This window comes from Geospiza fortis, unplaced genomic scaffold (assembly GCF_000277835.1).
Source record: "Geospiza fortis unplaced genomic scaffold, GeoFor_1.0 scaffold66, whole genome shotgun sequence".
In the NCBI taxonomy this organism is placed as follows: domain Eukaryota; kingdom Metazoa; phylum Chordata; class Aves; order Passeriformes; family Thraupidae; genus Geospiza; species Geospiza fortis.
Genome location: NW_005054312.1, coordinates 700,138 through 724,759, shown reverse-complemented (window position 1 = coordinate 724,759; position 24,622 = coordinate 700,138). Strand labels below are relative to the sequence as shown.

The 24,622-nt window shown below is 40.0% G+C and overlaps 1 protein-coding gene across 1 annotated transcript in view; it reads right to left on the bottom strand.

Annotated features, from left to right (window-relative positions):
- SPTBN5 (spectrin beta, non-erythrocytic 5) overlaps window positions 1-19,061 on the bottom strand; it is a 90,335-nt gene extending 71,274 nt beyond the window's left edge. The window contains exons 1-16 of the mRNA XM_031055786.1: window positions 19,044-19,061; window positions 18,535-18,651; window positions 15,404-15,571; window positions 14,798-14,914; window positions 13,964-14,121; window positions 12,851-13,079; window positions 9,332-9,963; window positions 8,208-8,346; window positions 6,616-6,848; window positions 6,022-6,175; window positions 5,319-5,519; window positions 4,034-4,240; window positions 2,707-2,898; window positions 1,789-1,941; window positions 1,133-1,263; window positions 219-470 (exon numbers count right to left, since the gene is read on the bottom strand). Coding sequence (XP_030911646.1) covers window positions 219-470; window positions 1,133-1,263; window positions 1,789-1,941; window positions 2,707-2,898; window positions 4,034-4,240; window positions 5,319-5,519; window positions 6,022-6,175; window positions 6,616-6,848; window positions 8,208-8,346; window positions 9,332-9,963; window positions 12,851-13,079; window positions 13,964-14,121; window positions 14,798-14,914; window positions 15,404-15,571; window positions 18,535-18,645 — 3,077 coding nt within the window. The 5' untranslated portion in view covers window positions 18,646-18,651; window positions 19,044-19,061. The remainder of the gene's footprint in view (window positions 1-218; window positions 471-1,132; window positions 1,264-1,788; window positions 1,942-2,706; window positions 2,899-4,033; window positions 4,241-5,318; window positions 5,520-6,021; window positions 6,176-6,615; window positions 6,849-8,207; window positions 8,347-9,331; window positions 9,964-12,850; window positions 13,080-13,963; window positions 14,122-14,797; window positions 14,915-15,403; window positions 15,572-18,534; window positions 18,652-19,043) is intronic.
- Window positions 19,062-24,622: the final 5,561 nt, after the last annotated feature.

Sequence of the window (24,622 nt, the reverse complement as noted above, 5' to 3'; positions counted from 1 at the left end):
TGTGGTATTCATCCTTCTACAACTGTGAAGCCTGGAAACAAACACCTCCCCAGTCACCCAGCCACACTCAAGAGAAATCAGCTCAGGCCAGCAGGCATATGAGTTCTTTGGATTTCTAGAAAAACTTTAAAAGCTGCTCTTTCTCTTTATAGCCATAATTTACAGCATGATCTTAGAGAACTAGCAAAGAAAGTGAAAACATAAAGAAGGTTCCTTACGATTTTGCAACACTCCTCAAGTATTCAATTTTCCTCTCTGTCACCAGGACCTCTCTCTCAATTGTGTACAGTTTGCGCTTGTCTGACTCCAGTCCAGCAGACAAGTTCCCTGGTTCCAGATCCCTGAGTTGGACCATCTTGTCTTGCAGTAGCACTCCTATGCTCTGACAGTCCTGAAGAAACGTCCTCACATCAGCCACTCCAATCAGCTCAGAGCCTTTCTCTTCCTTCAGTGTTTCCATGGATTGCCATCTTGAAGTGAGATAACAATTTGTAGCCAATTGTTATAAATTAACTGTATCTGTTTTCTGTTCAGAAAGAGCCTTGTATAAAGATTACATCAGGACTTAAATGTTTGGGATGGGTGGGGGTGAGCGCCAGCACCCTCTCACAACATCAAAGTTCTTATCAGTGTCATCTCCAAAATGAGGACCTGCTCAGGTGACCAGAACACTCTGAACACGATGCAATTAAACAACTATGGTCAAAATCAGGACCTGCCTATGCCCATTGAGTGACATGGTAGCAGGAATACATTCACAACAGGTACTAAATACTCTTAGTGAAGTCAAACATGGTTTGATGCTCCTTTCGAGATTTGTGAAGTACATCCTCACCCTGATGCTTAAGTAACCAAATCAGCTGCAGTGCTGCAAAACTACTCTGAACACAACATTTTCACCTGTGGATGAATTCACATTGTGCTTTAACAGACAGACAAAAATTTCTACAGTTTAAGCAATTTGGTACCCCCCTCAGTCCTGGAGACATGCCACTGAGCTTAGGGCCAGCCTACAGCCAGCTGAGGGCTGCCCCTTTTCCATTGGTGGCACTGTTGTCTTGAAGGGTCTAGAATGGTCAGCTCTCCAATTATCCCCGTTAAACAATCCTCTGCTTATCAGTAGCACTTTTACCTGATGTTGATCTTTTCCATCCAAGTCTGGATCTCAAAATATTTGCTGGGACTGATCTTCCCATATTTAGCAGCTAAGTTTTCAATGTCTTCCAGCTGGCCTTTGCCTGCAGCCAGTTCTGTTAAAAATCTCTAAAATGGAAAAATACAAGAATGAAGAACGGGGTTTTTCCATTTCTTTGGACACAATTCTCAATAATCTCTTATATCCACTCATATCCCTCTTTCACAGGGGGTTTCTCCCCTTGCCTGCCTGCTGTCACCATGCACACATGTGCACACAATTCCCCTGCAGCCCTCTGACCTCCCTGGTGTGCACACTGTGCACATATGTCCCACTCCACTGGGATGCAAGTGCACTGATGGATTTTTTCATAATTTGCTACTTTTTTAAAGTGATGCAAGATAAATGACAGAAAGAATCCTTGTGTACCATGATATTTGTACAGGATACCATGTTCACAGAAAGATAAAGGGACACAGTCACATCAGCTTCAGAAATTTGGCATAGTCTGTACAAAAGAAGTATCTGGCCTATGCATGACTTTCTAAGTTGAAATTAATTAAAAGTCTCTCAAAACATAATTTCTCAACTGTATAATTTTTCTTAAGGTAAAATTGATTTAAAAGGTGTCTGAGAAGAGGAAAAAGGGATACCTGATATTTCTGCTGCATGACCTCCACATTGTCTGCCTGAGGTTGAAGAGTGCGGAAAACGTTCTCTTTATCTCTCATCCAGGACTGAAATTCTTCACAAGAGCTACAGAAGCGATAATATCCAATCATCTCCTCCAGAGCCTTTTTTCTGTTCTATAAGAGAGATGAAGACTTAACTATTGTCGTAATAACTCCTTACCATTTGAAGCAACAGAAAAAAGATCCTTCCATTTAAGCTACAATACACATAGTATTAGTACCTTAGCAGTTTTCCAGACACTGCTGAAAGAGAACAGAACATGACATTTTAAGATCACAATATTCTTCCACAGCAACAGTGGTTTAAAAGCATAAGAGAATCATTTGGAGAGTGCTCAGCCTCTGGACAGTAAGGAAGGCTGCTGTGCAACCTGCTGCTGCTCACTGAAGACATAAGGCAGCAGTCTCTAGAATATGTAAAATTTACATACTACATGTGTCAGTCTTTAGGGCATGATTAGAGCAGGTGTGAGTGAAGAGCAGCATATTAATGAAATGTAGGTTGCAGTTTATTTTTTCTGATGTCAGGCAAGACAGCCTGGTGACTGAGGAGCTACAACAAGCAAACATTAAGGGGGGAAAAGAAAACGATTACACAAAAGAATTTGCTCTTCATGGACTAAGAGTACTGAAATAGAAATGGGAAATTTGCCCACATAAAATCCGTTTTGATACAAAACTTCAGTGATAATCTCAAGGCTTGAAGTCCTACAGGAATTAACAGGATTGAGGCACATTATTAAACTGAAAAGCAGAAGCCAGCAAAGCTTCTGCTTTTCAGTTTAATAAACCAAGGAAACAAAGAGTGTGTCACTTAATTTCAATTTTTCACTGGTTTGGATTTTTTCATGAACTGCACGGCAGAAGTGGATATTATACCTCAGCCATGCTCTGTAGATGTTCATAAAGCGAATCTATTTCTTCTTGGGTCTTCCAGATATTCTCTGGAAGGAAATGATCATCCAGACTTGAGGTTCCAGTGGATGCAGTTTCAGATGTTGCCCAGGTTTGACTGAATGGTAGCTTAGTTGTCTTTTGGTTTAAGTCGCTTGGGGCTTCCCTCTTTGTCATCTGTTAAGAAAAAATTAACAAAATCAATGGATAAGAATTTCTGATTTGGATAAAATTTCCCATGGAAGGAAAATTTGGATTTGCTAGTTCAAATAACAGCATTCTGACCCTTTAAACCAAAAACTTCCAGTATTTTTTGGGAACTGTTTCCACTGTTTTATTCTGAAAAATTAATTTAAAAATCTGAAAAATATTTTGGTTTTGTTTAAAGAAGAAGTATAATTCAGCTCATTTTAAAATGTATTGATACAGTAAAAATTCTCATTTTCTGCCCAAATCAAAGTTGTTTGGTTGGAGGAGCTTTTTTATTTTCAGAAATGCCAACAAAGCAAGGCAAGTGACTATGCTCATGGTTCTCTTTGTGGTGATGTTTTAGTACCTGAACACTTCCAGTTTCAAAATCTGTGAATGCCCTAGTGACTCAATACTTCTATTTGTGCATCAACACCATCGTGTCGTGTGCTTTTTCACATTTCATAGCAAAGTAATAAAATATTTTTCTAATAAAAATCAATGTTGGATTGATGAGGTAAAGGAAAGACCACAAGAGATGCCTATTGTTCTCAAATTTATTGGGCTAAACATTGAGTGAATATAGACGTTTAATATAAACTATGAAATGTGTCATTCATTTATCTCCCCTGAATTCTGTTATTAAATGAGCTGATTTCAGGTAAAAATTTCCCTTCCTAGTCAGTGAAAAACAGGGGCATCTGAAGAGCTTGACTTCATCTCATTTGCCTTAAAAATAAGAGATGGTATGAGCTGCTGCTGGAGTTGTGGGATAGTTCTTCACTACATTAGGGTACCAGAAGAATTTGTAAGGATGTTTTGATTAAATGTCTGCTTTTTAAAGATTATTGAAATTAATAATTTTATGAGAATAAAGAGTGAGAATGTATTTCTGAGGACCAGTAGAGGTACTAACATGGATGAGAGTATTTCTAGCACTTCAAAGAATACTAAGTAGGTGTGCTACGAGCAGGCAAGGAACTTATTTTTCACCTAAAATTTTCCCCAATTCTAATTAAAAAATTTGGAATATTCTATTTGGGTAAAATAAATGAAAAATAAATGAAAAACCATTTCATTTACATTCTTCAACACAATGTGACACAATCCCTCCCCTACTTACTGCAGCTGGAGCCTGCTGTGTTGCAATGTCAGCCTGCTCCTTGAGGCGCCTCATCTCGGAGGAATAGGCTGCGATCTCCTTCTCCAGGCGCAGGTGACGATGCAGCAGCGCTTCGGTGCTTGACTCATCTTTGCCGTAGTCCTTGCTGGCGAGAAGAGGCTGCCTCTCTCGCAGCCACGAATCCGCTTCATTGATGTCAGCAAAGTACTGAGGAGGCACAGGGAGAAAACACTTGGATTCATGCTGGAAGTATCATATCCAGCCCCTTCCTCTTTGTAAAATTATGAATATGGGAAAATTCCATTAGGTCTGTAGCCGTCAGGTTACTTCCAGGTGTTGTGACAGCTATGGATAAGGTAACTCTAAGCCCGTGATGTATTTCATGCTCACAACACAGCTAATTCACAGAATTATAGTGAATAAAGATATTCAAGGATTGCCTATTTAAAAACTCCTAACTAGCTAAAACTTCATGGCGCATAACAGCAGCAATAAAAAGAACCCACAATGTTGGGAGGCATCACTAGGTCTACAACTTGGTTTACTTTTTTCCAGAATTTGCAGTCTCCCTGGCTATGGTTGCAGAAGGGTGAAACATGGATTTGAGACATAGAATAAAGGTAAAACGGGAAACAAAGAATGCCCATAGTAATGAGGGACAAAGAAAAACAAAAACACCATAATGATGTCAACAGAGAGAAGAGAGAATTTAGACTTTCTTAAGAAAAAAGCTGTTCAGTTTTGTTCAAACATTTAATGGAAACAACAGACTGAGCAAAATCTTAAGAAGGGGAAAAAAAGAATACCTGAGATAATGTGATATGATTTAAGAATGTTGTTTTTATACAAATTCTTTATTTGCAGATGTGTGAATGTGGGAGTAAAATTGTAGGTCAGAATGGAAGGGTCAAATGCTTTGCAGGATTTGTGAAGTTCATGGTCAATCTAAGTCTTACAGTGCATTTCTTTTGTTGGTGGTATTTGGATTTTTTTTCATTTTTGAAATATGTCACACAGCTACATGATCCATCGTCTAAAAAGACTCTGCATTAGCGCTGTCATGGGAGTTATTTCCATTAGCACTTTTACCTTTAAAGCATCTCCCATCTGCTCAAATCTCCTGTGTGCCTGGCTTGCAGGAGGATTGAGGCTTCACTTCAGAGATCTTTTTGAAGACCAGCAGATGAAGTCTTTCCTGCCACCGTTGTCTTCCACGTGGGGGCATGGGGCAGAACTGAGCCACATCCATGTCCCACACATCACACACCCCAGCAGAACCTCTTACCTGTTTGATGAGAGCTGCTGCCTGCAGGCGGCTTTTGCGATCAGCCACCTCATCTTGGAGCTGCTGCCACAGTTTCTGGAGGTTGTCTGTCTGCTTCAGAATGTCATCCTGGCGCATGGGGTTCTTCTGGCTGAGCTCCCAGCCCCTCCTCATCACTTCTGTACATATGGCCCTGTGTGAATTGCACTCTGCTTCAAGAGCCTAGCACAAGGACAGGAAACATGTCAGCACAGCTCATTCCCCACCAGCCAAGAGAAAAGAGTGGCTCCTACTCTCTGCTGCTGTCATGCAAATATTTCCAAGAGCCCCATGTCTGATATTTTCACCACTTCTCTCTTTACCCTCATCTCTCTTGGACGGGAAAAGAAGGTGAGAAACACAGAAACTAGCAACCCTTTTTTTTTTGCTCATCAAAAGTTAGCTAGTATGGAGCCCAGTGTCTTCACAAGAAGGCCCACTTCTACTCCAGTATGAAGGATATTCCTTCTATACCATTTTTTTCCCTCTTTGGGGAAAAATGCCTACTCTATACATTTTTTAAAAATTAAAAACTCTGAAATAAGATAAGGATTATCTTATGCTTAAGATAAGGATTAGTTTGACAGCATTCTTATAAGTGCTGCACTGACTGCACTGAAAGACGTGGATGATCTAAAATCTTGCTTTAATACAAAGACAAGGCACCAGCAACAAAGTAGGATACCTTGTTCTTCTGAATAGAGGCTGTGATCTGGCTGATATCCTTCCCTAATGTTGTCATTCTTGCCAGCTTCCACTTCTCAGAGATCCATGTTTCTTCCTCTTTGCAATCACGGAAGAATTCAAAAAGCTTCAAAGCTTCTTCTAGCTGAGATTTACTGAACCAAGGAAACAAAGAGTATGTGACTGTCAGAATTAAGATTCCATGAAGACAGTGGTAGATTGATTGAAGAAATTAAAAATTGAGAATTTGAATGCCTTTAGTTCCTCTTTGTCATATATTAATTTATTCATGGAATAAGACAAGAGAAACAAAATTACATTTCCTTCTTTCTCCAGGAGATGAGGAGATAACCATTTGCTATTCAGACTTCTCATAAAGCAAGTTATAATAAATGCTGAGAGTGAATCTGTTTTTCATCTATGAAAGTGAGTGATCCTTTTACAAGTGCAATCAAGACACTCGAGTTGTTTTTGTTACGCCTTGATAAATGGAGAAATGACAAAATTTCAAATGCTGGGAAGCTGTGCCTTCTCATTAAAGAATGGCACATTGGCATCCTAATCAGGAAGAACAGAGCCACAAGCACAGCCCTACCGTGACTTGCTCTGAGCTGTGAGGTTCTGGTATAGCTGACGAAGCATCTGAACTTTTGCATAAAGCAATTCTGATTTAACTGTGCTGTCCTTGCCGATTTCTGCTGTTCTCTGGGTGATGTGTGTCAATCTGTCATCATAGGAAGAGATCTGCGAGTCAACCAAGTTGTGATTTTGCAGCAGATCTACTACTTCAAGGAGCTGCTTCCCACAGTCCTGGGAATTCACCAGCACCTACAAAGTGAGAAGAAAAAAATAGATGTTTTCAGAGAGTCCATCCAGGGTCTCAGTGCAAATAAATCAGTTAAAAGGTTCCTGTTGTCTCTCATAGCTTGTAAATGTCCTAGAATGTCAGATAGGTAAAGCTAGAAACCTGCCTATTTAGAGAAATTATACTTTTTTTTTCAATTCCAGAAGCTAATGGCAACAATCCACAGTTTTGATCTGTTGCAGTGTAAATAATGGACTCATCAAATAGTCATCTAAAATATTTCTTCTGATTAAGCACTCAAGGTCTCAGAATTTGTGGGTGCAATGAATATCTCTTTGCTATAGACTCAACTGTAGGCAGATTGATCCACAGTCTGTATTTGAAGAATTCCACAATATCCCATTCTATGATATGTTCTAACTGCAATGTTCTTTCATTTGAGGAGCCTACTTGCCTATGTAAATAATGAAAATAAGTACTTTATAATAGTGAATTGGTGACTGATGAGAAGTGCTTATCAGTCTGTCTTCTTCCTAATTGTATCAATGGATACAAATATTAATCCTAGGGTACTATCTCTCCTTACCAATCTTTTCCCATATTCTCAGAATATTGCTGTTCCAATATTACCATTAGATATTCTTTGCCTACTAGCACTAGGACAGAAATATTAGTAACTTAGAGATATCTCTTGTCTTTAATTTGAAATTCACAGCTTCATATACCATGCTGACTCTTTCAGCTTGGGTACAAAGCAACTTGTAGTCATAAGGATTTTTCTGTCTTCAAGGCAAAGAATGTACACATACTTCCTTCCATTACAAAATCAATATGAACCCAGCTATTTCTCATGCTGAAGAGTTTGTGCTCTGACACTCTGGTAACAGTTGGAAATTTTTGCTAAAAGCAACTACTATGCATTTACAGTGGAACTTTTTTTTTTTCACGAGCTTATATACCTGTAAGTCTGAGCTAATTCCCATCTGTAAAATTACTGCAGGAACTTCCAGAAGCTATTCAGAAGAATTATGTGGAATGGAAACAGGAGTGTGTTTATTCCACTTTTGCTTTTGCACTGGTAAATTTAGAAAATATTATTTTACATCTTTATATTACCATATAACTTGATCCTGTAGTACATTCCATGTAATAGGATTCCTGGCTTTCTGATTAGGGAACCCCCCCAATAGCAAAGCCTGTTTTCCTCGTGTAGTTATCTGTGATGATGAACCAAAATGCTCAATTAGGCACGTAGGTAAAAATTGTGCATTTTTTTCTGTAGCTCATAGACTTATCTCCTGTTGGCAGCAGCCAGTCCCTGGAACATGGGGACACACATTGGCAGCACTGCAAGTTGTGTGTTGCTGGAGAGGGCTCAGTACCTGCAGTTCTTTCAGCTCCTCTGTAATGGCATCTATGTCTCTCAGGAGGCCTAGAATTTCCTGCATGATTCCCAGGGATTGTTCTCGTCTCTGCATCTGATCCAGGAGATCCTGCCATTGCTTTGAAATGCTCTTTTGCCTGCAAAGGAAGAGGAAGAAATCACCAGTTTGGACCAAAGACCTTGCGCATCAGTGGAGGATTCTCAGTGCTTGCAGCTTTAGAGGAGTTAAATGAGCACACATGGCTCTTGCAATCAGTGTAAGAGGACAGGCCAGGAACACAAACAGGTCAAAAGACTGTTATTATAGGAATTTTGACTAGCACATCAACTGTCATTGGCTTCTTAAAATTTAGACATTTTTAAGGATGTTCATAAAACATCCTTTTGTTTGCTACAGTGCTTTTGCTTGATACGGTGGAAAGTCTTGTAAATAAACAAGTGTTTTTAAATGGCTGCTTAAAGTAAAACATTAATCTATACCACATCATAAGTCACAATCTGATCTCAGTCTGATTTACTATTTTTAAACTGTTTTTCTGAGTTTTCACAGAAGGTCTTGGTTTTGACTGAATTTAGAAAAGCACTAAGATACTATGAGAGAAGTTGTTTCTATGGCATTCTTAGATACTTACGAATCAGGTTATATAATAACCTAGATAATCAGAGAATATATAATTTCTCAATATTTGCTCCAAAATGGAGTTAACCTGAGAATACCATGCCTTAAACAATTCATATCTCCCTAAATTGTAGATTGAAATAGAAATGTATTGATTTGGGAAAAAAATAGTATCTCTCTAATCATTTTTTGACGGCAGATAGAATATTTGATAGAAATTTGTAGGTATAATTTCATATATAACAAAAATACCTTAAAAATATTTTTCACCCTAAATTGGTCTGAGGTTTTGATCATTCAAGGAAAAAAGTTAGAATTTTGAAGAAGATGAAGTGTTTGCCTTATCTGCTGAAACGGTTCATAGGTAGAAGAAATTGCTGACAGTTCTACTAATGAGGAGCAAAGATAGGAGTCACAGTTATGATTAATTTCCTTCCACCACACCACAGAGTTTCAACTAATATTGACCTCCACCACCACAGAGTTTCTCAGCCATCACTCACTTCTGCAAGATTTGATCTTTGCCATGATAGTTCTCCTGGCTGATAACAGTGGCCATTTCATCCAAAGCTGTGAAGCGCTCCCTCCTGGGCAGCACATCTGCCACAATGGCTTCCAGCTTCTTACTGGCAGCCTCCATCCTGTCCACACTCTCTGGCCAGAAGTCCTGCTTCCCAATCACTTTCCTCATGTCTTCCAAGTAGGACTCACGCAGGGCTGCCTTCTTCAGGAACCTCTGGGCTAGCTGCTCCAGCTTTTCCAGCCTCAGCATCTCCTTCTGCAGTGCTTTTCCACGGTTGTGCTCTGACTTTTCCAGGATGATCCAGTGCTTTTCCACATCCTGCAGCATCTTCCCCTCTGGGGGCAAGTATGGCCGTTGGTTGTTGGCTCTCTGCTTGGTCCTGATGTTGAAGAGATGAGCTTCAATCATGCCCTTCTCTTGGTATTTGGGGGGTTTCTCCACAGTGCGGAAGGTTTTAAAGTTGGCCATGAGCAGCCACATTTCCTGAAGAGAGTTGGGGAAATGACGGTCATCCAGTTCCACCACCTTCTGTTTAATCCATTTCAGGAGGTCAGAGACCATCTGCTCATACTGAAGCTTCAAGTCATCTATCTCCTTCAGGAGGAACACAATCTGTGATGGGAATATAAAATGGCAAGCCATATAAGAAACAGAATGAAGCAAGGTGGGTGAAGCAAGCAGCGTCTTCAGCAGTCATCACATTTTTATACTGATGTGCTGATAGCTGTCGCATCTGAGGCTAGGTGAAATGTTAGTACAGCCTTCCATAGAACACAAATAAATCAATAAGATTTAATGTTTCATTTCAGTTTTTATTTAAGAAAACATTTTGGAATAAAAAGCATGGTTCACATTTTTTGTTTCACAATTGAAAAAAAACCCAGATTTTTTTACCAGTCTCATTCCTCAACCCCAAACAATTCTAGGCTCATCTGTAACTACACAATTTTAGCTTCACCACTTAGGATTTAGGAGACCATCTGACAAGATCCTGGTTCTCTCACATGCACACATCAGACTGTGGTCAAACAGCTCCTTCTCAATCTCTTCTGTTGGAATTGTTTCTCTTTATTAAAATTGCTAGGAAACATTTTGTGGCCAAACAGGGCTTTGGTGAGGATGTTAACTCTGATTTAATACTAACTTTTCAAGACCAAGACATTTGTCTGTTTCATTTGTGGCCTGACCTTTATTTCAAGTTCAGGTAAATACTGGAGCAAACATCTAAAAGTGAATCCCTAATGGAATAAAAGGTGTTAGAATAAAATCATCCTTTATTTCAATTTTACATTTTTTCCATCTTTGTCTTTTTACCTCATATTATTTTTTTCCTCACCTTAACTTAGTAAAGATGCAGACCTTTACTCCTGAAAATATCAGATTTAGTGCTGAACAATGCTGTCTGCCTCTATCATTCTCCTGAGTTTGCCTGCCCCAGCCAGGCAGATTAGTGAGGGAGATGGCACTGGGAAAAGACCCAGTTCCTTCCAAGGGGTAATCTGCTTTTGCTTGCCAGAAGTGCACTTGGCAATCACTAAGTGCTGCAGTCTTGTAAGAGAAGTAAAGTAGCACCAATCCTTAATGTGGGAAAAGCAGCTCATGACATCAGGGGTTCCTTCTGAATTTTCTGTCATCGTACCCACCTCTTGCTGAAGGATCCTAGAAAATACAGATCTCAGACCTCAGATGGGAGAGGGAAAGAAGACTTGCCTTCCAGAGCTGTTTCTCTCTGCCATCCTGGTCACACACTTAGTCTGAACTCAAAGGCTTCCTTGACACATTCAGGCTTCCCTCCCAATCCTATTAGTAAATTCAGAGCCATCTATTTGAGGGGTCTAAGGACATGAAGAGATTAACATCTGTTTCCTTCTCCTTCTGACTGTGTGTGTCAGAAATGCAGGAAGATGGGAATGCAATATTCAAGACAGGCTAAAAATAGGGAAGGAGTCAAAGGGAGAAAAAGAAGCAGGTAAGTGGAGAGAGAGAAAAGAAAGAATAACCATAACTATGAAGAAATGGAAAAAACAGTGGAGCACAATGAGAATTGAAAAAAAGACAGAGTAAGCAAACTGCTTACTCATAAAATACAAAAGTTATGGCCTGCTTGCTCCTTACAGTTCCTCTAACACATGCTTGTGGACTCAAGGACTATTTCACGTTTATCAAAAGATAAATAATGTTTCCTGGCCAAAAGCCAGTGACCCATGTGTAGAGTTGTGAAGTCCTACTGCCCACTCTCCTCACTGATGCCCAAACTTTGACTGAATTCCAAGTCCTGATCTCATCTAATGCATCTCTTTGGAGAACATGCTGCTCTAATATATAGCAACCTAGAGTATCTCTAAGCAGAAGGGACCCATAAGGACCATTGAGTCCAAATCCCTGCTCCTTGCAGGACTACCTAACGTTGGGTTTTCTGACAAAGAGCATCCTCCAGACACTCCTTCCACACTAACAGGCCTGGTGCTGTGGGGAGCCATGTTACAGGATCATCTGATCCTTGACCCAGACCACATTTTTAGCTGACCAAACACTACTTTGCAAAACTTTTTCACCTTGTCACCACCAGGGAAGCCTCAGTGTGGATTTTTGTTCCTCCCTCTAAGCAATGTATTCCCCCTCTCAACTGCACAGGCAGTTCTCCGAATCCAGATGTTCGCAGGACCCATCCTGGATATGTAGGTTTTCTGCAGGCTACTTCTTTTGTAGTTTTGTCAAAACAAGAACAGACTTCTTTGGAGGTAGAAGAGAAATTCTCTCAAGGGAAGTGGTCTTCAGAGGAACAACTACAAAATTCCTTTAGTTTTCCATCAGTGGGATACAAGAAATTTTTAATATAGCTCATTTTTATGTGAGGTGAATTGTATGTGGAAACAGAAAAAAATCCTTAACTTAGCTAAATTTAATAATAACTTGATAAAAATTCCATAAAAATTTTTAAAATTCAGCCAATTCAGATAGCATTCTCTCAGTTTTATTTGGTGGTGGTGGTATTAAGTTGTTTTGGTTTTGTTTCATTTGTTTGGGCTTTTTGTTTGTTTGGGTTTTTTTTTTTCCCATTTTTCACCTAAGGAGTTAGAAAGAAAGGATGAGGATTTTCAAAGGAAATCAAAATCCAAAGTAGTTGCATAGAGGAAGGCACCATCATTCCTATTAAATGAGAAATCTGTTGATCAGGTCTGCTTCTGCGTAGTCTTAATCTTCTCCCAATATTATTGAGATCTCTATGCCTCAAGCTGCCTTGGAACCATATCTGTTCTCAAGCAGAAACCGTGACGTCAAAAAGGGATTGATTTTCAGTGAGATAATTGTAACCCTCTTGGACATCAGAGAGTGTACAGGTACAAGTCTCAAGGTACAAGGTCTTTCAGATGGCTGTGCCTTTTGATTCAGTTAAAATGATCCTGAAGTTGAGCCTGAACAAAATCCCCCACGCTTCCAAATTAAATTTAGCTTTACCTTTTTAACTTATAACTTCCAAAGATAGCAATGCACTTACTTTGTTAAGTCTCTTTTGTATTGTCTGGCCTTGTTTCAGTCTGGAGAAGTAGTGGTAATAGAGTGACACATAAGTCATGATGGATCTCTCATCTGGATAGGGCACTGCCACATCCTCAGCATCAAGCAGTTTGCTGATTCCAAACTCTTTCTCAGCAACATCAAAGGCATTGTTCAGGTTTTTAATGGGCTGCTCCTGCCGCAGTGAGCTATAGTGGATAAGATCAGGCCTGGGCAAGGAGAAAAAAGGACATGGAGATGAAGGAAGATTTATGTTTGTAGTAAGTTCTTTCAGATCATAAACCATAAACTGTTTATGAGACTAAGTTAATAGTCACGTAACTGTTAATGTCGTGTGACATTAACGCTGGAATTACTTTGACCCTGAACTTCATTCAAGAGCATTGTCCCTTGCCCACACAGCAGCAAGAAAATTGTTTTTTATGAAATTGAATTACCACTCCCAGCAAATGTTTGCCCTTATTTCTTCTCTTCCCTAATGGGTGAAAACCAAAGCCCACTAGAGAGACAGTTGTGAGAAGGGAGGTGACTCCCAGCTGGGGAAGTTCCACAATCCCACCATGGAATCCCCTATAAGATATAGCAGAAGTGTTGAGGACAAAGAAATGTTCAAGATTACCACAGGTTGTTTCTCTCTCCTGCTTTTGGCTATTTCCTTTACTCTTTTTCAAAGGGACAGAGAAGGGAGGAAAAAAGAGACTGAGAGGTTGCTTACTCTATTACAATTGAACAGGAAGATATACATGCTCCAAAGTTCATACAATAAAATCACTGCCTGAAGAAAAATTTTAGAAAAAGAGCAAAGGGAACATGACCGAGGGGCTAAGACCAAATGGGCAGTACTGTTCAGATACATGATATTCACCTGGAAATTCAATATTATACCCAACTAAAGGAGCTTCCAAACAGGAGCTTTTGGTCCTTCCTTCCAAGGTGAGAGAGAATTTAAGAAAAAAGAGTCTTCAGTGAGAAAGGGCAGAGAATATCTGACAGTTTCTTGACAAAAACTTGTAATTCAGACCCTGGAACAACTTGTATCAGAGCTAGAAACAGCAGTGAGCAACTCTGCCTGAACTGATCCATCAAATCTTACCTGTGAGCATGTATGAGTGCATTGAAGGCCAGCCCATCGCTCCAACTTTTGGAGAAGTCCTTCACACTCACATTGGAATAGCTGGCAGTTTTATGCTGACACCACAGCAATAAGGCTTCATTGGCAAATAGAACATCAGCTCTACCTCCAAATTCTTCCTGTGAAGAGAACAGGGAAAAGAAAAATCGGTGTCAACAATATATGAAAATATTATCAGTGAGTTTACACTTATACTCCCAAAGGTCACTTCATATTACTTTCGTTCAATTCACAGATCCCTTCAAAGTCATGACTTACAGACTGTATCTGTCATAGAGGTAGAAAAATTTAACATTAAAATAGATGTTTTTGATTTAAAAAAAAAGTGAACTGAATGAATGCAGAAACTATAACGTGAAATGTAGGTGCTGAAATTTTTTAAATGTTTCTCTTCTGTAAGGTCTGTAGAAATCAGGCAGAAAGGAAAATTCAGTTTATTTTCATCCTTAGCTGTGAAATAGAACTCAGAAACAAAATATGATGTATTCAGGTCTAATGTTAGAATTGATTGACTTTGATTTCTTAATACCTTTATAGAACCTTGTTTTCCATGTTCTTAGAGCACACGTTAAATAATTTCAAAAAGCGTGTGCTTCTTTAGAGCAGCATCATGGGACTCAAATCTAGAGAGAATTATTGACAGAGAAATTCAACATGAAGTCAAAAGCTGGTAAAAAATTTGTAGAAGAGGGTGAAGAACATGAATGTTCTTTCTATCTCCAAGCCACTGTTTTCTCCCTTTGGAGAAAAAAAACCCACAACTGCACAAGGAAAAAGACAAAGATACAGTTTTACCTTATCAAGTTTGATAGATGAAATCTGAAATCGAAGTATGATGATCCAAATAAGGCCCAGGATTAAGGTTCTGTCACCATCTACGATATTCTCAGGACCAATCACTTTTACTTGTACCTGCTAATAAACCAGTACCTGTTCAGCATAAGAGTGCCTGTGACCAGCTCTCAGGGCAACAAACTGTTACTGGAGAGGGCGTTCAGGCCCTTTTCTTAAGCAAAGAGGTTTAATGTTTACATGAGTCCACAGACCTGTAAGCTCCTCTATCAGCTCATGATGAATTTCAGCAAAAGCCTGGCAAAGGGATAGTGGTCTCAAAATTTTTAAATTCCAATATATGTTTTTTGAAAACTGGTGGTTAGGGAGAGGAAAAAAAAGCACATTTTTTTCCTCCAAAGGAGAGGAATATTAGCTGTTTCTAAAACACATTACTCAAATAACAAAGAAATTAAAATTTGATTTTTTTTCTTTTTAATAAAATCCCTAGTCTGTCTTCAGAGGATATGTTCTTGTATACTAGAGGGGGAAACCACAATGAACATGAGGCTATAATTCATTAATAACATACCTAAACTGTTGTGATCTCTAATATCGATATTAACTTACCTTGGATTTCAGAAATGTGATGGCTTTGCTATTGTTCTCTAGAAAATGCACTCTCATCTTTCCTTGGCTTGGTTTGGGCAAAGCTTCTCCAGAGAGCAACTCCAGGAGTTTCATGAGAGAGATGCCATCCTTCAAATCTGTGTAAATATCTTCTATCTCAATCTTTACCTGTAAAGACCAGCCAGGCAATACAGACTTCAGCTTAACATTTGGCACAGAGAACCCTCTACTTCTAAAATGAAACAAATAACACCTTCTTGATGTTCCAGTGAGTCTTCTCTATGACAATGCATATATCCACAGAGTGGTGAGTCTTAATTCAGAAAAAACAGATTTGCAGGAGGATTTAAATTAATTATGAAAGTAGTCTGAAGTTAAAAGAACCCCAACAACCAAACAAAAATGCAAACTCACAGTGGAGTAAAAAAGAAAAAAGCAGGAGATTTTGAAAAATAAAAAAAATTGAGCATTTTCAAAATCAAATCTTTTGGAAATGCTGACATTTTTTATTCCAATTCAAGTGAATCTTTTATTTTATCCAAATCGTTTTATTCTGAGCTGTGAATTTCATTTAAAAGTTGAGCTGATAATTCCATTCAATGACTCATCTTATGCTCCATAGTCTCAACAAAGTTTGTCACGTCCTGCTTGGACCTGCACTACCACACAAAGTCTCCATATTTTTAGCCAGAGTCTCACACTAAGTGAAAGGTTAGGATCATTTACAAAAATGTGCTTTATTGCTGCCTGTAATGAGGTCACCCAGCACTTTGGTGATACAACATGACACAGTCTGTACTCTGACCTAACAAGAACTGGCCTTGGGTGTTTCCTTTTGGCCTTATGCCACTTGCCATCTAGAAGTGACATTAAAACCATATCTAAGAATAAACCACACCTAAGAATAAATTACTGTGATTTTGCAATTACAGTAAAAATCTTTTTAATCAAAAAAAGAGTGAGAAAAAGAAAGAAGAAAGAGATAAAGAAAAAGAAAGAGAGAGAGAGAAAGAGGAGAGGAGAGGGAAGGGGAAAGGAAAGGAAAGGAAAGGAAAGGAAAGGAAAGGAAAGGAAAGGAAAGGAAAGGAAAGGAAAGGAAAGGAAAGGAAAGGAAAGGAAAGGAAAGGAAAGGAAAGGAAAGGAAAGGAAAGGAAAGGAAAGGAAAGGAAAGGAAAGGAAAGGAAAGGAAAGGAAAGGAAAGGAAAGGAAAGGAAAGGAAAGGAAAGGAAAGGAAAGGAAAGGAAAGGAAAGGAAAGGAAAGGAAAGGAAAGGAAAGGAAAGGAAAGGAAAGGAAAGGAAAGGAAAGGAAAGGAAAGGAAAGGAAAGGAAAGGAAAGGAAAGGAAAGGAAAGGAAAGGAAAGGAAAGGAAAGGAAAGGAAAGGAAGCCATTATCTTTTTTAAATGTGCATGTTAAGGGGAATATTTACATGCTAAGGGGGGAAAGGACAGACAACAGGCATGCACCTTCTAATTTCTGATCAGTTACTAATTAGCTTAAGAGATCTTTTCTCCAGAGAAAGGGAAAAACACTGGAAGTGTAAAAAAGAGAGTGTTTAAATCTCTGCTGCGTATGGCACAAGGATTTACAACTTGCTGCACTGATTATCTTCATAAAAAAACCTCCCTGTTTAGTTGCCAACTTTATTCCTTTTTGCATATTTAATAAAACTTAAAATTCTGCCTATGATATACTACAATAAAAAAAAGTTAAAGTTGTTATATTCTGTGACACTTCCATGATGAAGAATAGTTCAATTTGAATTTGTAAAAAGACAAGCTTCATATATCTGCTTTATGTCTCACCCAGCTGTTGTTTTAATAGCTTTGTTGCCTCATTCTTCTCATAAAGATACCAGTCACAGATAGCTTAACAAATTCAATCCAATAGAATCCTTAGTGCTAGACTTGAAGTAGTCAACAGTATAATTGAGAACACTGCAGTGTCCTGTAGCATGATCCAATCACCTCAAAGTTTGCCTTGGAAAGCTGGGACTAAGCTGCCAGGAAGACCAGATAAGCTCTGCGCCGTCTCTACCGTATATGGCTTGGAAAGCTCTCACAGGCTTTGCTCCCCAGACATTTATGATACGTGAACAAGTACATTGCAGGAACTTCAGACTGGCATTTTTATCTCTGGACTTGAAGGCATTTTAAAATGAGAGAGTATATGTCTACGGCTAAACAGAACTAATTCCCTACACCATAAAAACCTAACTTTCTGCAGGTGGCAAAACAAGCATGTGCTTTGCATTTGTTTGCTCCCATTATGAAAAATAAATTTGAAAGTTTGTTGTGCTCTGCAGCTGCCTTTGTACGAATCACAAATTTAAAACATTACACTGAAAAAACACATCTGGTACTGAAACACGGTGATGAGCTACAGTGGACCCAGTGGCCTGGTCCTGCTTGGTGTCCCCAACATCCATTTTCATTACTATCTACTACAGACTCCAGAAAACGGAATTGCTTTGGATGACATCATTCCTTTCTGTGCCACAGCTACATCATTCATGCCTGAAACTTTATCTGCAGTAAGTCTGGAGACTGGAATATGCTGGTGTTACCTTGCACACTCGTATCGACTGCACACTGTCTCTGAAGATTTTTTTGAACTCTGAGAGCTACAGAAAACAAACTGGTCTGTACTTGCATGGCAGTATGTCTGAAATTCCCAAAATTAGGGCTACTTTTTCAGATTCTTTGAGCAGCAACTTGATCTGAACTGATCAGACAAAACACAAAGTCAGAATCTTTGGCCAGGCAATTAAGAATTGAGCATTGCTTGGGGAAACCCTGACATCTGCAGATAATTTATTTACAGAAAAAAGAAGCAAATAAGGATTTTTCTCTGAGAGGATCACCAATATACAATGGACATCATAATACGATGGGGTTATACAGTCTACAAAATGAACCTTGACTTCAGAGAAGACTGGTACCATGGACAAAGAAGACAGATGAGAGGTAAAAGATAGAGGATGGAGCACTCTGGTTAGTCAAATCCTTCCTTGCTTGCATGTGACAACATTCAGGAAAAAATACATTAAAAATAATGTTAAAAAGGATACAGTGGGTAAAATAAAATAACACAAAACCCAGAAAAAAATCTTCAAATTGAAGGAGCTACCTACATTATTCCTGGAGAAGACGTTGTTCATCCAGTTGGTGAAGGTTTTCTTTTGCATGGACATACGCTGCTCCTGCAGCTTTTTGATATGATCTTTTTCATATTCGGTGCCCATGGTCACCTAGGAAGCCAGAAACCTCAGTAGGCTGCTGAATGCTGAAGAGATCTGCCAGGCCACCTACAAAAACCAGTCACATGCCCAGCGTATATGGGAAACCCAGCACCAACAGGTACAAGACTCAATACCACACCCAGTGTAGTACCTTCATTTCCTTTTGCTTGCACTTTGCACTTCAATTTCACCAACTTTATTTTTAACTTACTTGATCTCGCCCTTCAAAAATATATCTCTAGCTTCAGGATGAAAATGTGTCATGTATCTGTGCAGCTTTATTTTCTTGCTCTCAGCCTCTACTCAGTCTCCTTGATCCCATGAGGACCGCTTCTACCTGAAAGCCATCAATAACTTCCTTGGGTGTGCTGAAAGCACCTCACAGAGACCTGATCTTAGACACTGCCAGAAGGAGGAATCTGCAAATCACCTCCAAAAAGAAAAAGTGTGTTTTGCTCTCTGAGGACTGCTTGAGATTCTGTTCTTGTCTTTCATATCACAGTATTTCCAACAGAAATCAAAGAGCTGCTTAGAAAGGAAATGGAACCAGCGTGTTTTTTTCCTCTCATGGGTCCAGTTTTTCCACAACTGCCACAGTAAGGATGGTGACACTAGTCCATAATCACATGAAAAAGGTCCTAGCCTGGGTGTCAGGAAACATTATTCCTCTTCTTTACTCTTGTCTACCTCATCCATATCAGTAAAAAGTCAGGCTTGTAATTCCTCACAGCACCCAAGATGAATATTCAGAAAAATTAAAAAGGAGAAGTCTTGCCTTTAGTGTCTGTGAGACAATAAACTGGATTTCAGCTCAGCTGAATATCTCTTTTGAAGACACTTGGCTTACATTGTAAATTGTAACAGCAGCGGCCTTGCTGTTGGGAAGGCAAGAGGATTATTTAAAAAAAATAAAAAAAGAAAAATCACTGTATGATTCATGGCTACAGACACTTTTAGTGACCACTACTGCTATAATGATAAGTATTACCTGGATATCAGCCTGTTTGGGAAACCAAGAAACCTGTTATAGTGATGGGAGAGGAGAGAGGTGTCTACTGCTGTCAACCCACTGCAAAGAGAGAAAAGAATGAAAAATTAAAACATCTGAGAACCTGTGAGAGTGTGGAGCAGTGTGACATACTTCCCAAAATTCCATGTTTGTTTTGCAAGGGCAAAGTTCTGAACAGTTATGGGCTTTGTACCCACTTAATTCATAAAACATAAAATACTGAGAAAGAAAACTTTATCTGTCCTAGCATGAGAAGACAGCAACAGGGAACCAGCACCAGCAGCCACTGTAAATGGGAAAGTCCTTACCTGATAGCTTTCCATGCTCTGATTAGTATTAAAGAAAATTGCCATTTTACAATATTAAGAGATATGGAAAGTGCAGAAGCAATGATTTGTTACTGCATTTTTGTTATTTCTTTTTGGGGCAGATATTTCTTAACCCTCAGAGCCTGATTTCCTCAGAACAGGGACAGCGTTGAAGCCTGGTGGTTCAGCAACCACACAGGGAAGGGTCCTCACAGTAGATGAAAGCCTAATGAAAGGAAGAATTGAGCAAAATCTGAAATAGAATTATGGAGAACATTCTCTCAACATTTTCTTATTTTGTGGGCTAGTTCAGCACTGCCTGCTTTCTCCATTTGAAGAGCAGATATTCAAAGAATTGCCTTTCCCTGCTGAAGAGGTGACATTAGCTCACTCCCATGTGATAACCCGTATCTGAGTAACCCATGATGCCATTTCTGAGTTTGCCAAATGCTTCTCAGAACATCTGCGGGCTTCTTATTTTTAAGGATTCCTATCCAAACACTGCAGTCACCCTGAATAACGATAGAACTGGTTTCATTTAAGTACAAAGGAAGATTATTTGTTGAGTACTGCCTCACATAACAGCTTATCTGTTTCATCAAGTTAGAAATGCTCCCTGCATGGGTAGATGGTTACCTAAAGGACACATCCATAATAGATCTGTATTTGCAGGATGCATAAACAGGGCTAGGAGCCAAAACTAGTCATAGTGGTACATTACAAGAAAAGAAAAGATCAAAGAACATGAGAAAAATGGACTTACCCAGTTTTGGAGGAAGTCCTTTCTGACATTCAGCAGCTGGTTTTCCTGAAGAATGACTTCCACAGGATCCACTCCTACATTCACCTCACTGCTTTAATGCAGAGTGACCTTTGCTTTCAGGAACAGAGACCAAGTATTTATGATCTACCTATGAACCTCTCATCTGGTCTGAAAGAAATTAACCCATCAGGACACAATGAATAAACACTGTCACCGGCCTTGTCCAATTCTTACACTCAAAAATAATATATGAAAGTCACCAAAATTGCTGTAAACCTGTTGAAAAGTCATACATAGCTCTGAGGCTCTGGTAAAGAGCATCTTACACAATTGAACTGGAGGTTCTGCCCTTCTAAAGAAATTCTTACCTGGAAAATTGAACCTGACAATGGACTCAGGAAATGAAAGCACAGCAGAGAGTACAAAGATCACAGCGATAGCCAAGTGGTTAAACTAGGACACAGCAAATGAGAAGGTGAAACTGTGAAGTGTTAGGAATTTGCTCAGCACTGCTTTGAGGACACTTGTGCACAGATACCTGCTGCTGGCAGGGCAAATGGAGTCAGTCTGGCAGTGCCAGCTGATTCCAAAGTTTACTATTCATGGACTTCTCATTAATAACAAAAGGGAAAATAATTCTGGTGACTTATATAGATAGCAGTGAGTCCTTTCTGGCCTTTACAAGGTGACACGTGCACAGGACACATTTACCTGGCATCATTGCCAGGAATCAGAAAGTTTCTGCTGGGAACCAGTACTAGAAAATGGGCAGGCGTCTGAAATCAGAGGCTGTAAGGAAAGATATCAAGCTCAGAGCTGAGATAAGGGAATAGCAGTGTTTTCCCTTTTAGCAAGTGTAGTTGATCTAGCCTCCAAAAAGGACAGGAGGAAACATAAAAATAAATTAGGAACCCACCCAAACTCAGGATAGTTAAAACTTTATCAGCAGATTCTATGTCTTCATGTGCACAGTAGAGAAATATCATATATAATGTCACATAAAACTACCAAAAATAAGTACGTTGAAGATTTATATTACAGGTATTTCCCAAAATATTCCCTCAAAATTCCTGGACTCATGTCCTGGACTAGCCAACTAATACTGTAAGCTGTTGGTTTAAATCTGGCACAGGTTGGTTAGGTTTTGTGTGTTGAGAAAATGTCCTTGATCTTTTCAAATAGAAGGCAGAGGACCAGTGGGTGAACTGGTCCTGGATGTAGGTATTTATCCTTATTGCAAGTTAATTATTACCTATATAGTAAAATGTGCAAATCACCCTCTTTGCTTTTTATGATGTACAAGGCAATCAAAGATATGGGATAAAATTTCACTAACTCCTGAATATCTATCTAAAGTTCAAAGTTAAATGGTGGACACTTATGTGACAGTGATAAATAAAGCCATTTCCTCAGTTATTTATATCCTAACAAAGTAAGAGGAAGGGCACAACAGTATTTGTGTACAGTTTCCTGGAGGGATCAGGAAAAAAATCACCCATCTAGGATAATTATGGGCCCTCTCCTGCTGCCTTTGCAGAGAAGGAAAGCCTTTCCACTGACCTCAGGAAGAAGGGCCCAAAGAGTACCCTTCCTTGCCTTGTTTCCAGCCTGAAGTGGTTTTCCTTGATGGCAGATGTGTTTCTTTGTTTCCTAACAGGAAGGATCCTGATGCCAGATCCCCCTCTACAAAATAGCCACCAGTAAGATGTGTTAGGATTTCTTACCACCCTTTCTAATCTGCCCGAATCTTGTTCTGTTTAAGAGGAAAACAGAAACTATGGAGACCAAACAGACCTCATGCACAAGCAGCCTGTCCCCAAAACTCCACAGTTCCCAGCCCATTCCCCACTGCTCCTCCCCTCCTGGCAACACCATATAAATAAAAGAAGGACATGACACTTTCTATTTGAATTCTTTTTCTTAAATGTCATCATTGTCCTCCTCTCATAACATGCATGTGAATTTCCAGCCCCTCGCTAAGATGGGAAGAAATGTTTAATTCCCTTGCCATAAAAAGCACAAAAGTGGCAGTCACAGGGATGCAGATGCTGAGTTTGCTGCTACCACTCCCACCCCTGATCAAGTGAGGGCTGATCACCCATGAGCTTCCCCAGGGCAGCACAGGCTGAGCTCTCCAGGCAGCAGTACGGGCTTCCCCTCCTCATTGCCTTTGCCCACGGGGATGGAGCAGTCTGCCAGAGAGGAATACACACACTCCTAGCTGGTGCAGGCGCCTTCCTGGGCCACAGCATCCCCAGCGAGGCCATTTGTAGGGGCAGTCCTGTAACTCAGTGAGCCCCTCATTGTACCAATGCGCCCCCGCTCTGTGCTGCCTTTGGGCAAAGCCAGCTCCGAGTTCAGAGCCGTGTGACCAGACGCATGCCTGCCCTTTGGGTGGGGCCGGCTCTATTCACAGGGCTCAGGCGGAAGGTTTGGCACAATCCACCACCCTCCCTTGCACGAGCTGTGCATACACACCTTTCTGAAGGTACAGGAAAATCCTGTCTGATCCCTGCTAAGGAGAGGGTTCCCCAAATCTCAAAGAAAATAAGCATGTTAAATGTAAACACGTGCATGACAGCTTAGCCCTTTATCCCCCGCTGTGTTTTCAGCCATGTTACTTCCATAAGCAAGAGTCCCAAAACATCTGGACATTGACTCCAGGAGTATCAAGGCAGCCCCCTCCTGGGGCTACAGTCTTGTAGCTCACAGTGTGCCAAGCAAGCAGAGAAATTATCCTGCTGCCTGGGGCCAGCAATCTGGGTCCCACAGGTGGCCCTTTCCCTCAGCCACCCTTCCCAGCACCAGCAAATAGCTGATTTTCAATTTCATCAGCATAGTGTGGACACAAGCGAACTGAACCATGATCCCAGAATGTTTCCTGACCACATCTAAGCACATTCCTAACCATGCATTACACGTAATCTTAGACCTCACTGCGGCACAGAGGAGCTATACTTTGGATATTGGGAACACTGGGGAGGAGCAGAAGAAGCTGTTCACTCATTTGGGGATGGAATACTAGAGCTGAAGAAAAGTTGGGAGGAGTTAGTCAAAAGTAGTTGAGGAGAGGCATGGCAACCTCCAGCTCCGTCTGCAGAGATTCCCTGCTTTCACAGGCCTCTCAGCTGAACTTCAGTCCCAAAATAGCCACGTATTTCTCTCAGCTTCTTTCCCCAAAGGTCTTCAGCACATCACTTCAAGCATCCCCCTTGCCCTGCCCCCTACATACCAGCCACCCCGGGGTGCCACCCACCTGCAGGCAGCAGGGTCCACAGTGGATGGAGCTTCTCTTAAAGCTGGGCTCTGCCTGGGAGGATCTAGCCCAGCATCCCAAGATGCTGGGTTGTTATAAACCTCAGCCTCCTCGTGCTCTAGTCTAAACTAGAAGTTGCTTTTCTCTTTGAATAGTTGGCTAGCAGTGACATGACATCAACAGGGAGCAGAATTCAAGCAGAACAGTTGAATTACATCATCCAAAGGAACTGGAGCCCCTCGCTGCATTTGAAAAAGAGGACAGCTTAAAGCAAAATCAGATGGATTTATTTTTCCTGGCATGAAGAAGTTCAGTCATCTTTTTGAAACAGAAAATATATGTTTGCTTGTTTAGTCATGAGTTAAAGACATTTTCTCCTTGGAGCTGTTTATATTATCTTGAAATTTCCCTTCTGTTTCTGAACCTCAAATAGTTAACATAAGAGCTTCAAAGGCTTTTTGAGATGAACACATGGGACAAAGGACTCTCAGTCTCTTTCCATTTCATACAAACATAGATAAAAAGGTTTCAAGTGACAAAATAGTTTTAATATTTTTAACATGAAACTGAAACTGGGCCTTAGAAATCACCATGTTGGCAATGCCAGATCTAACTAGCATATTTTTATAATTTAAATGAGATAT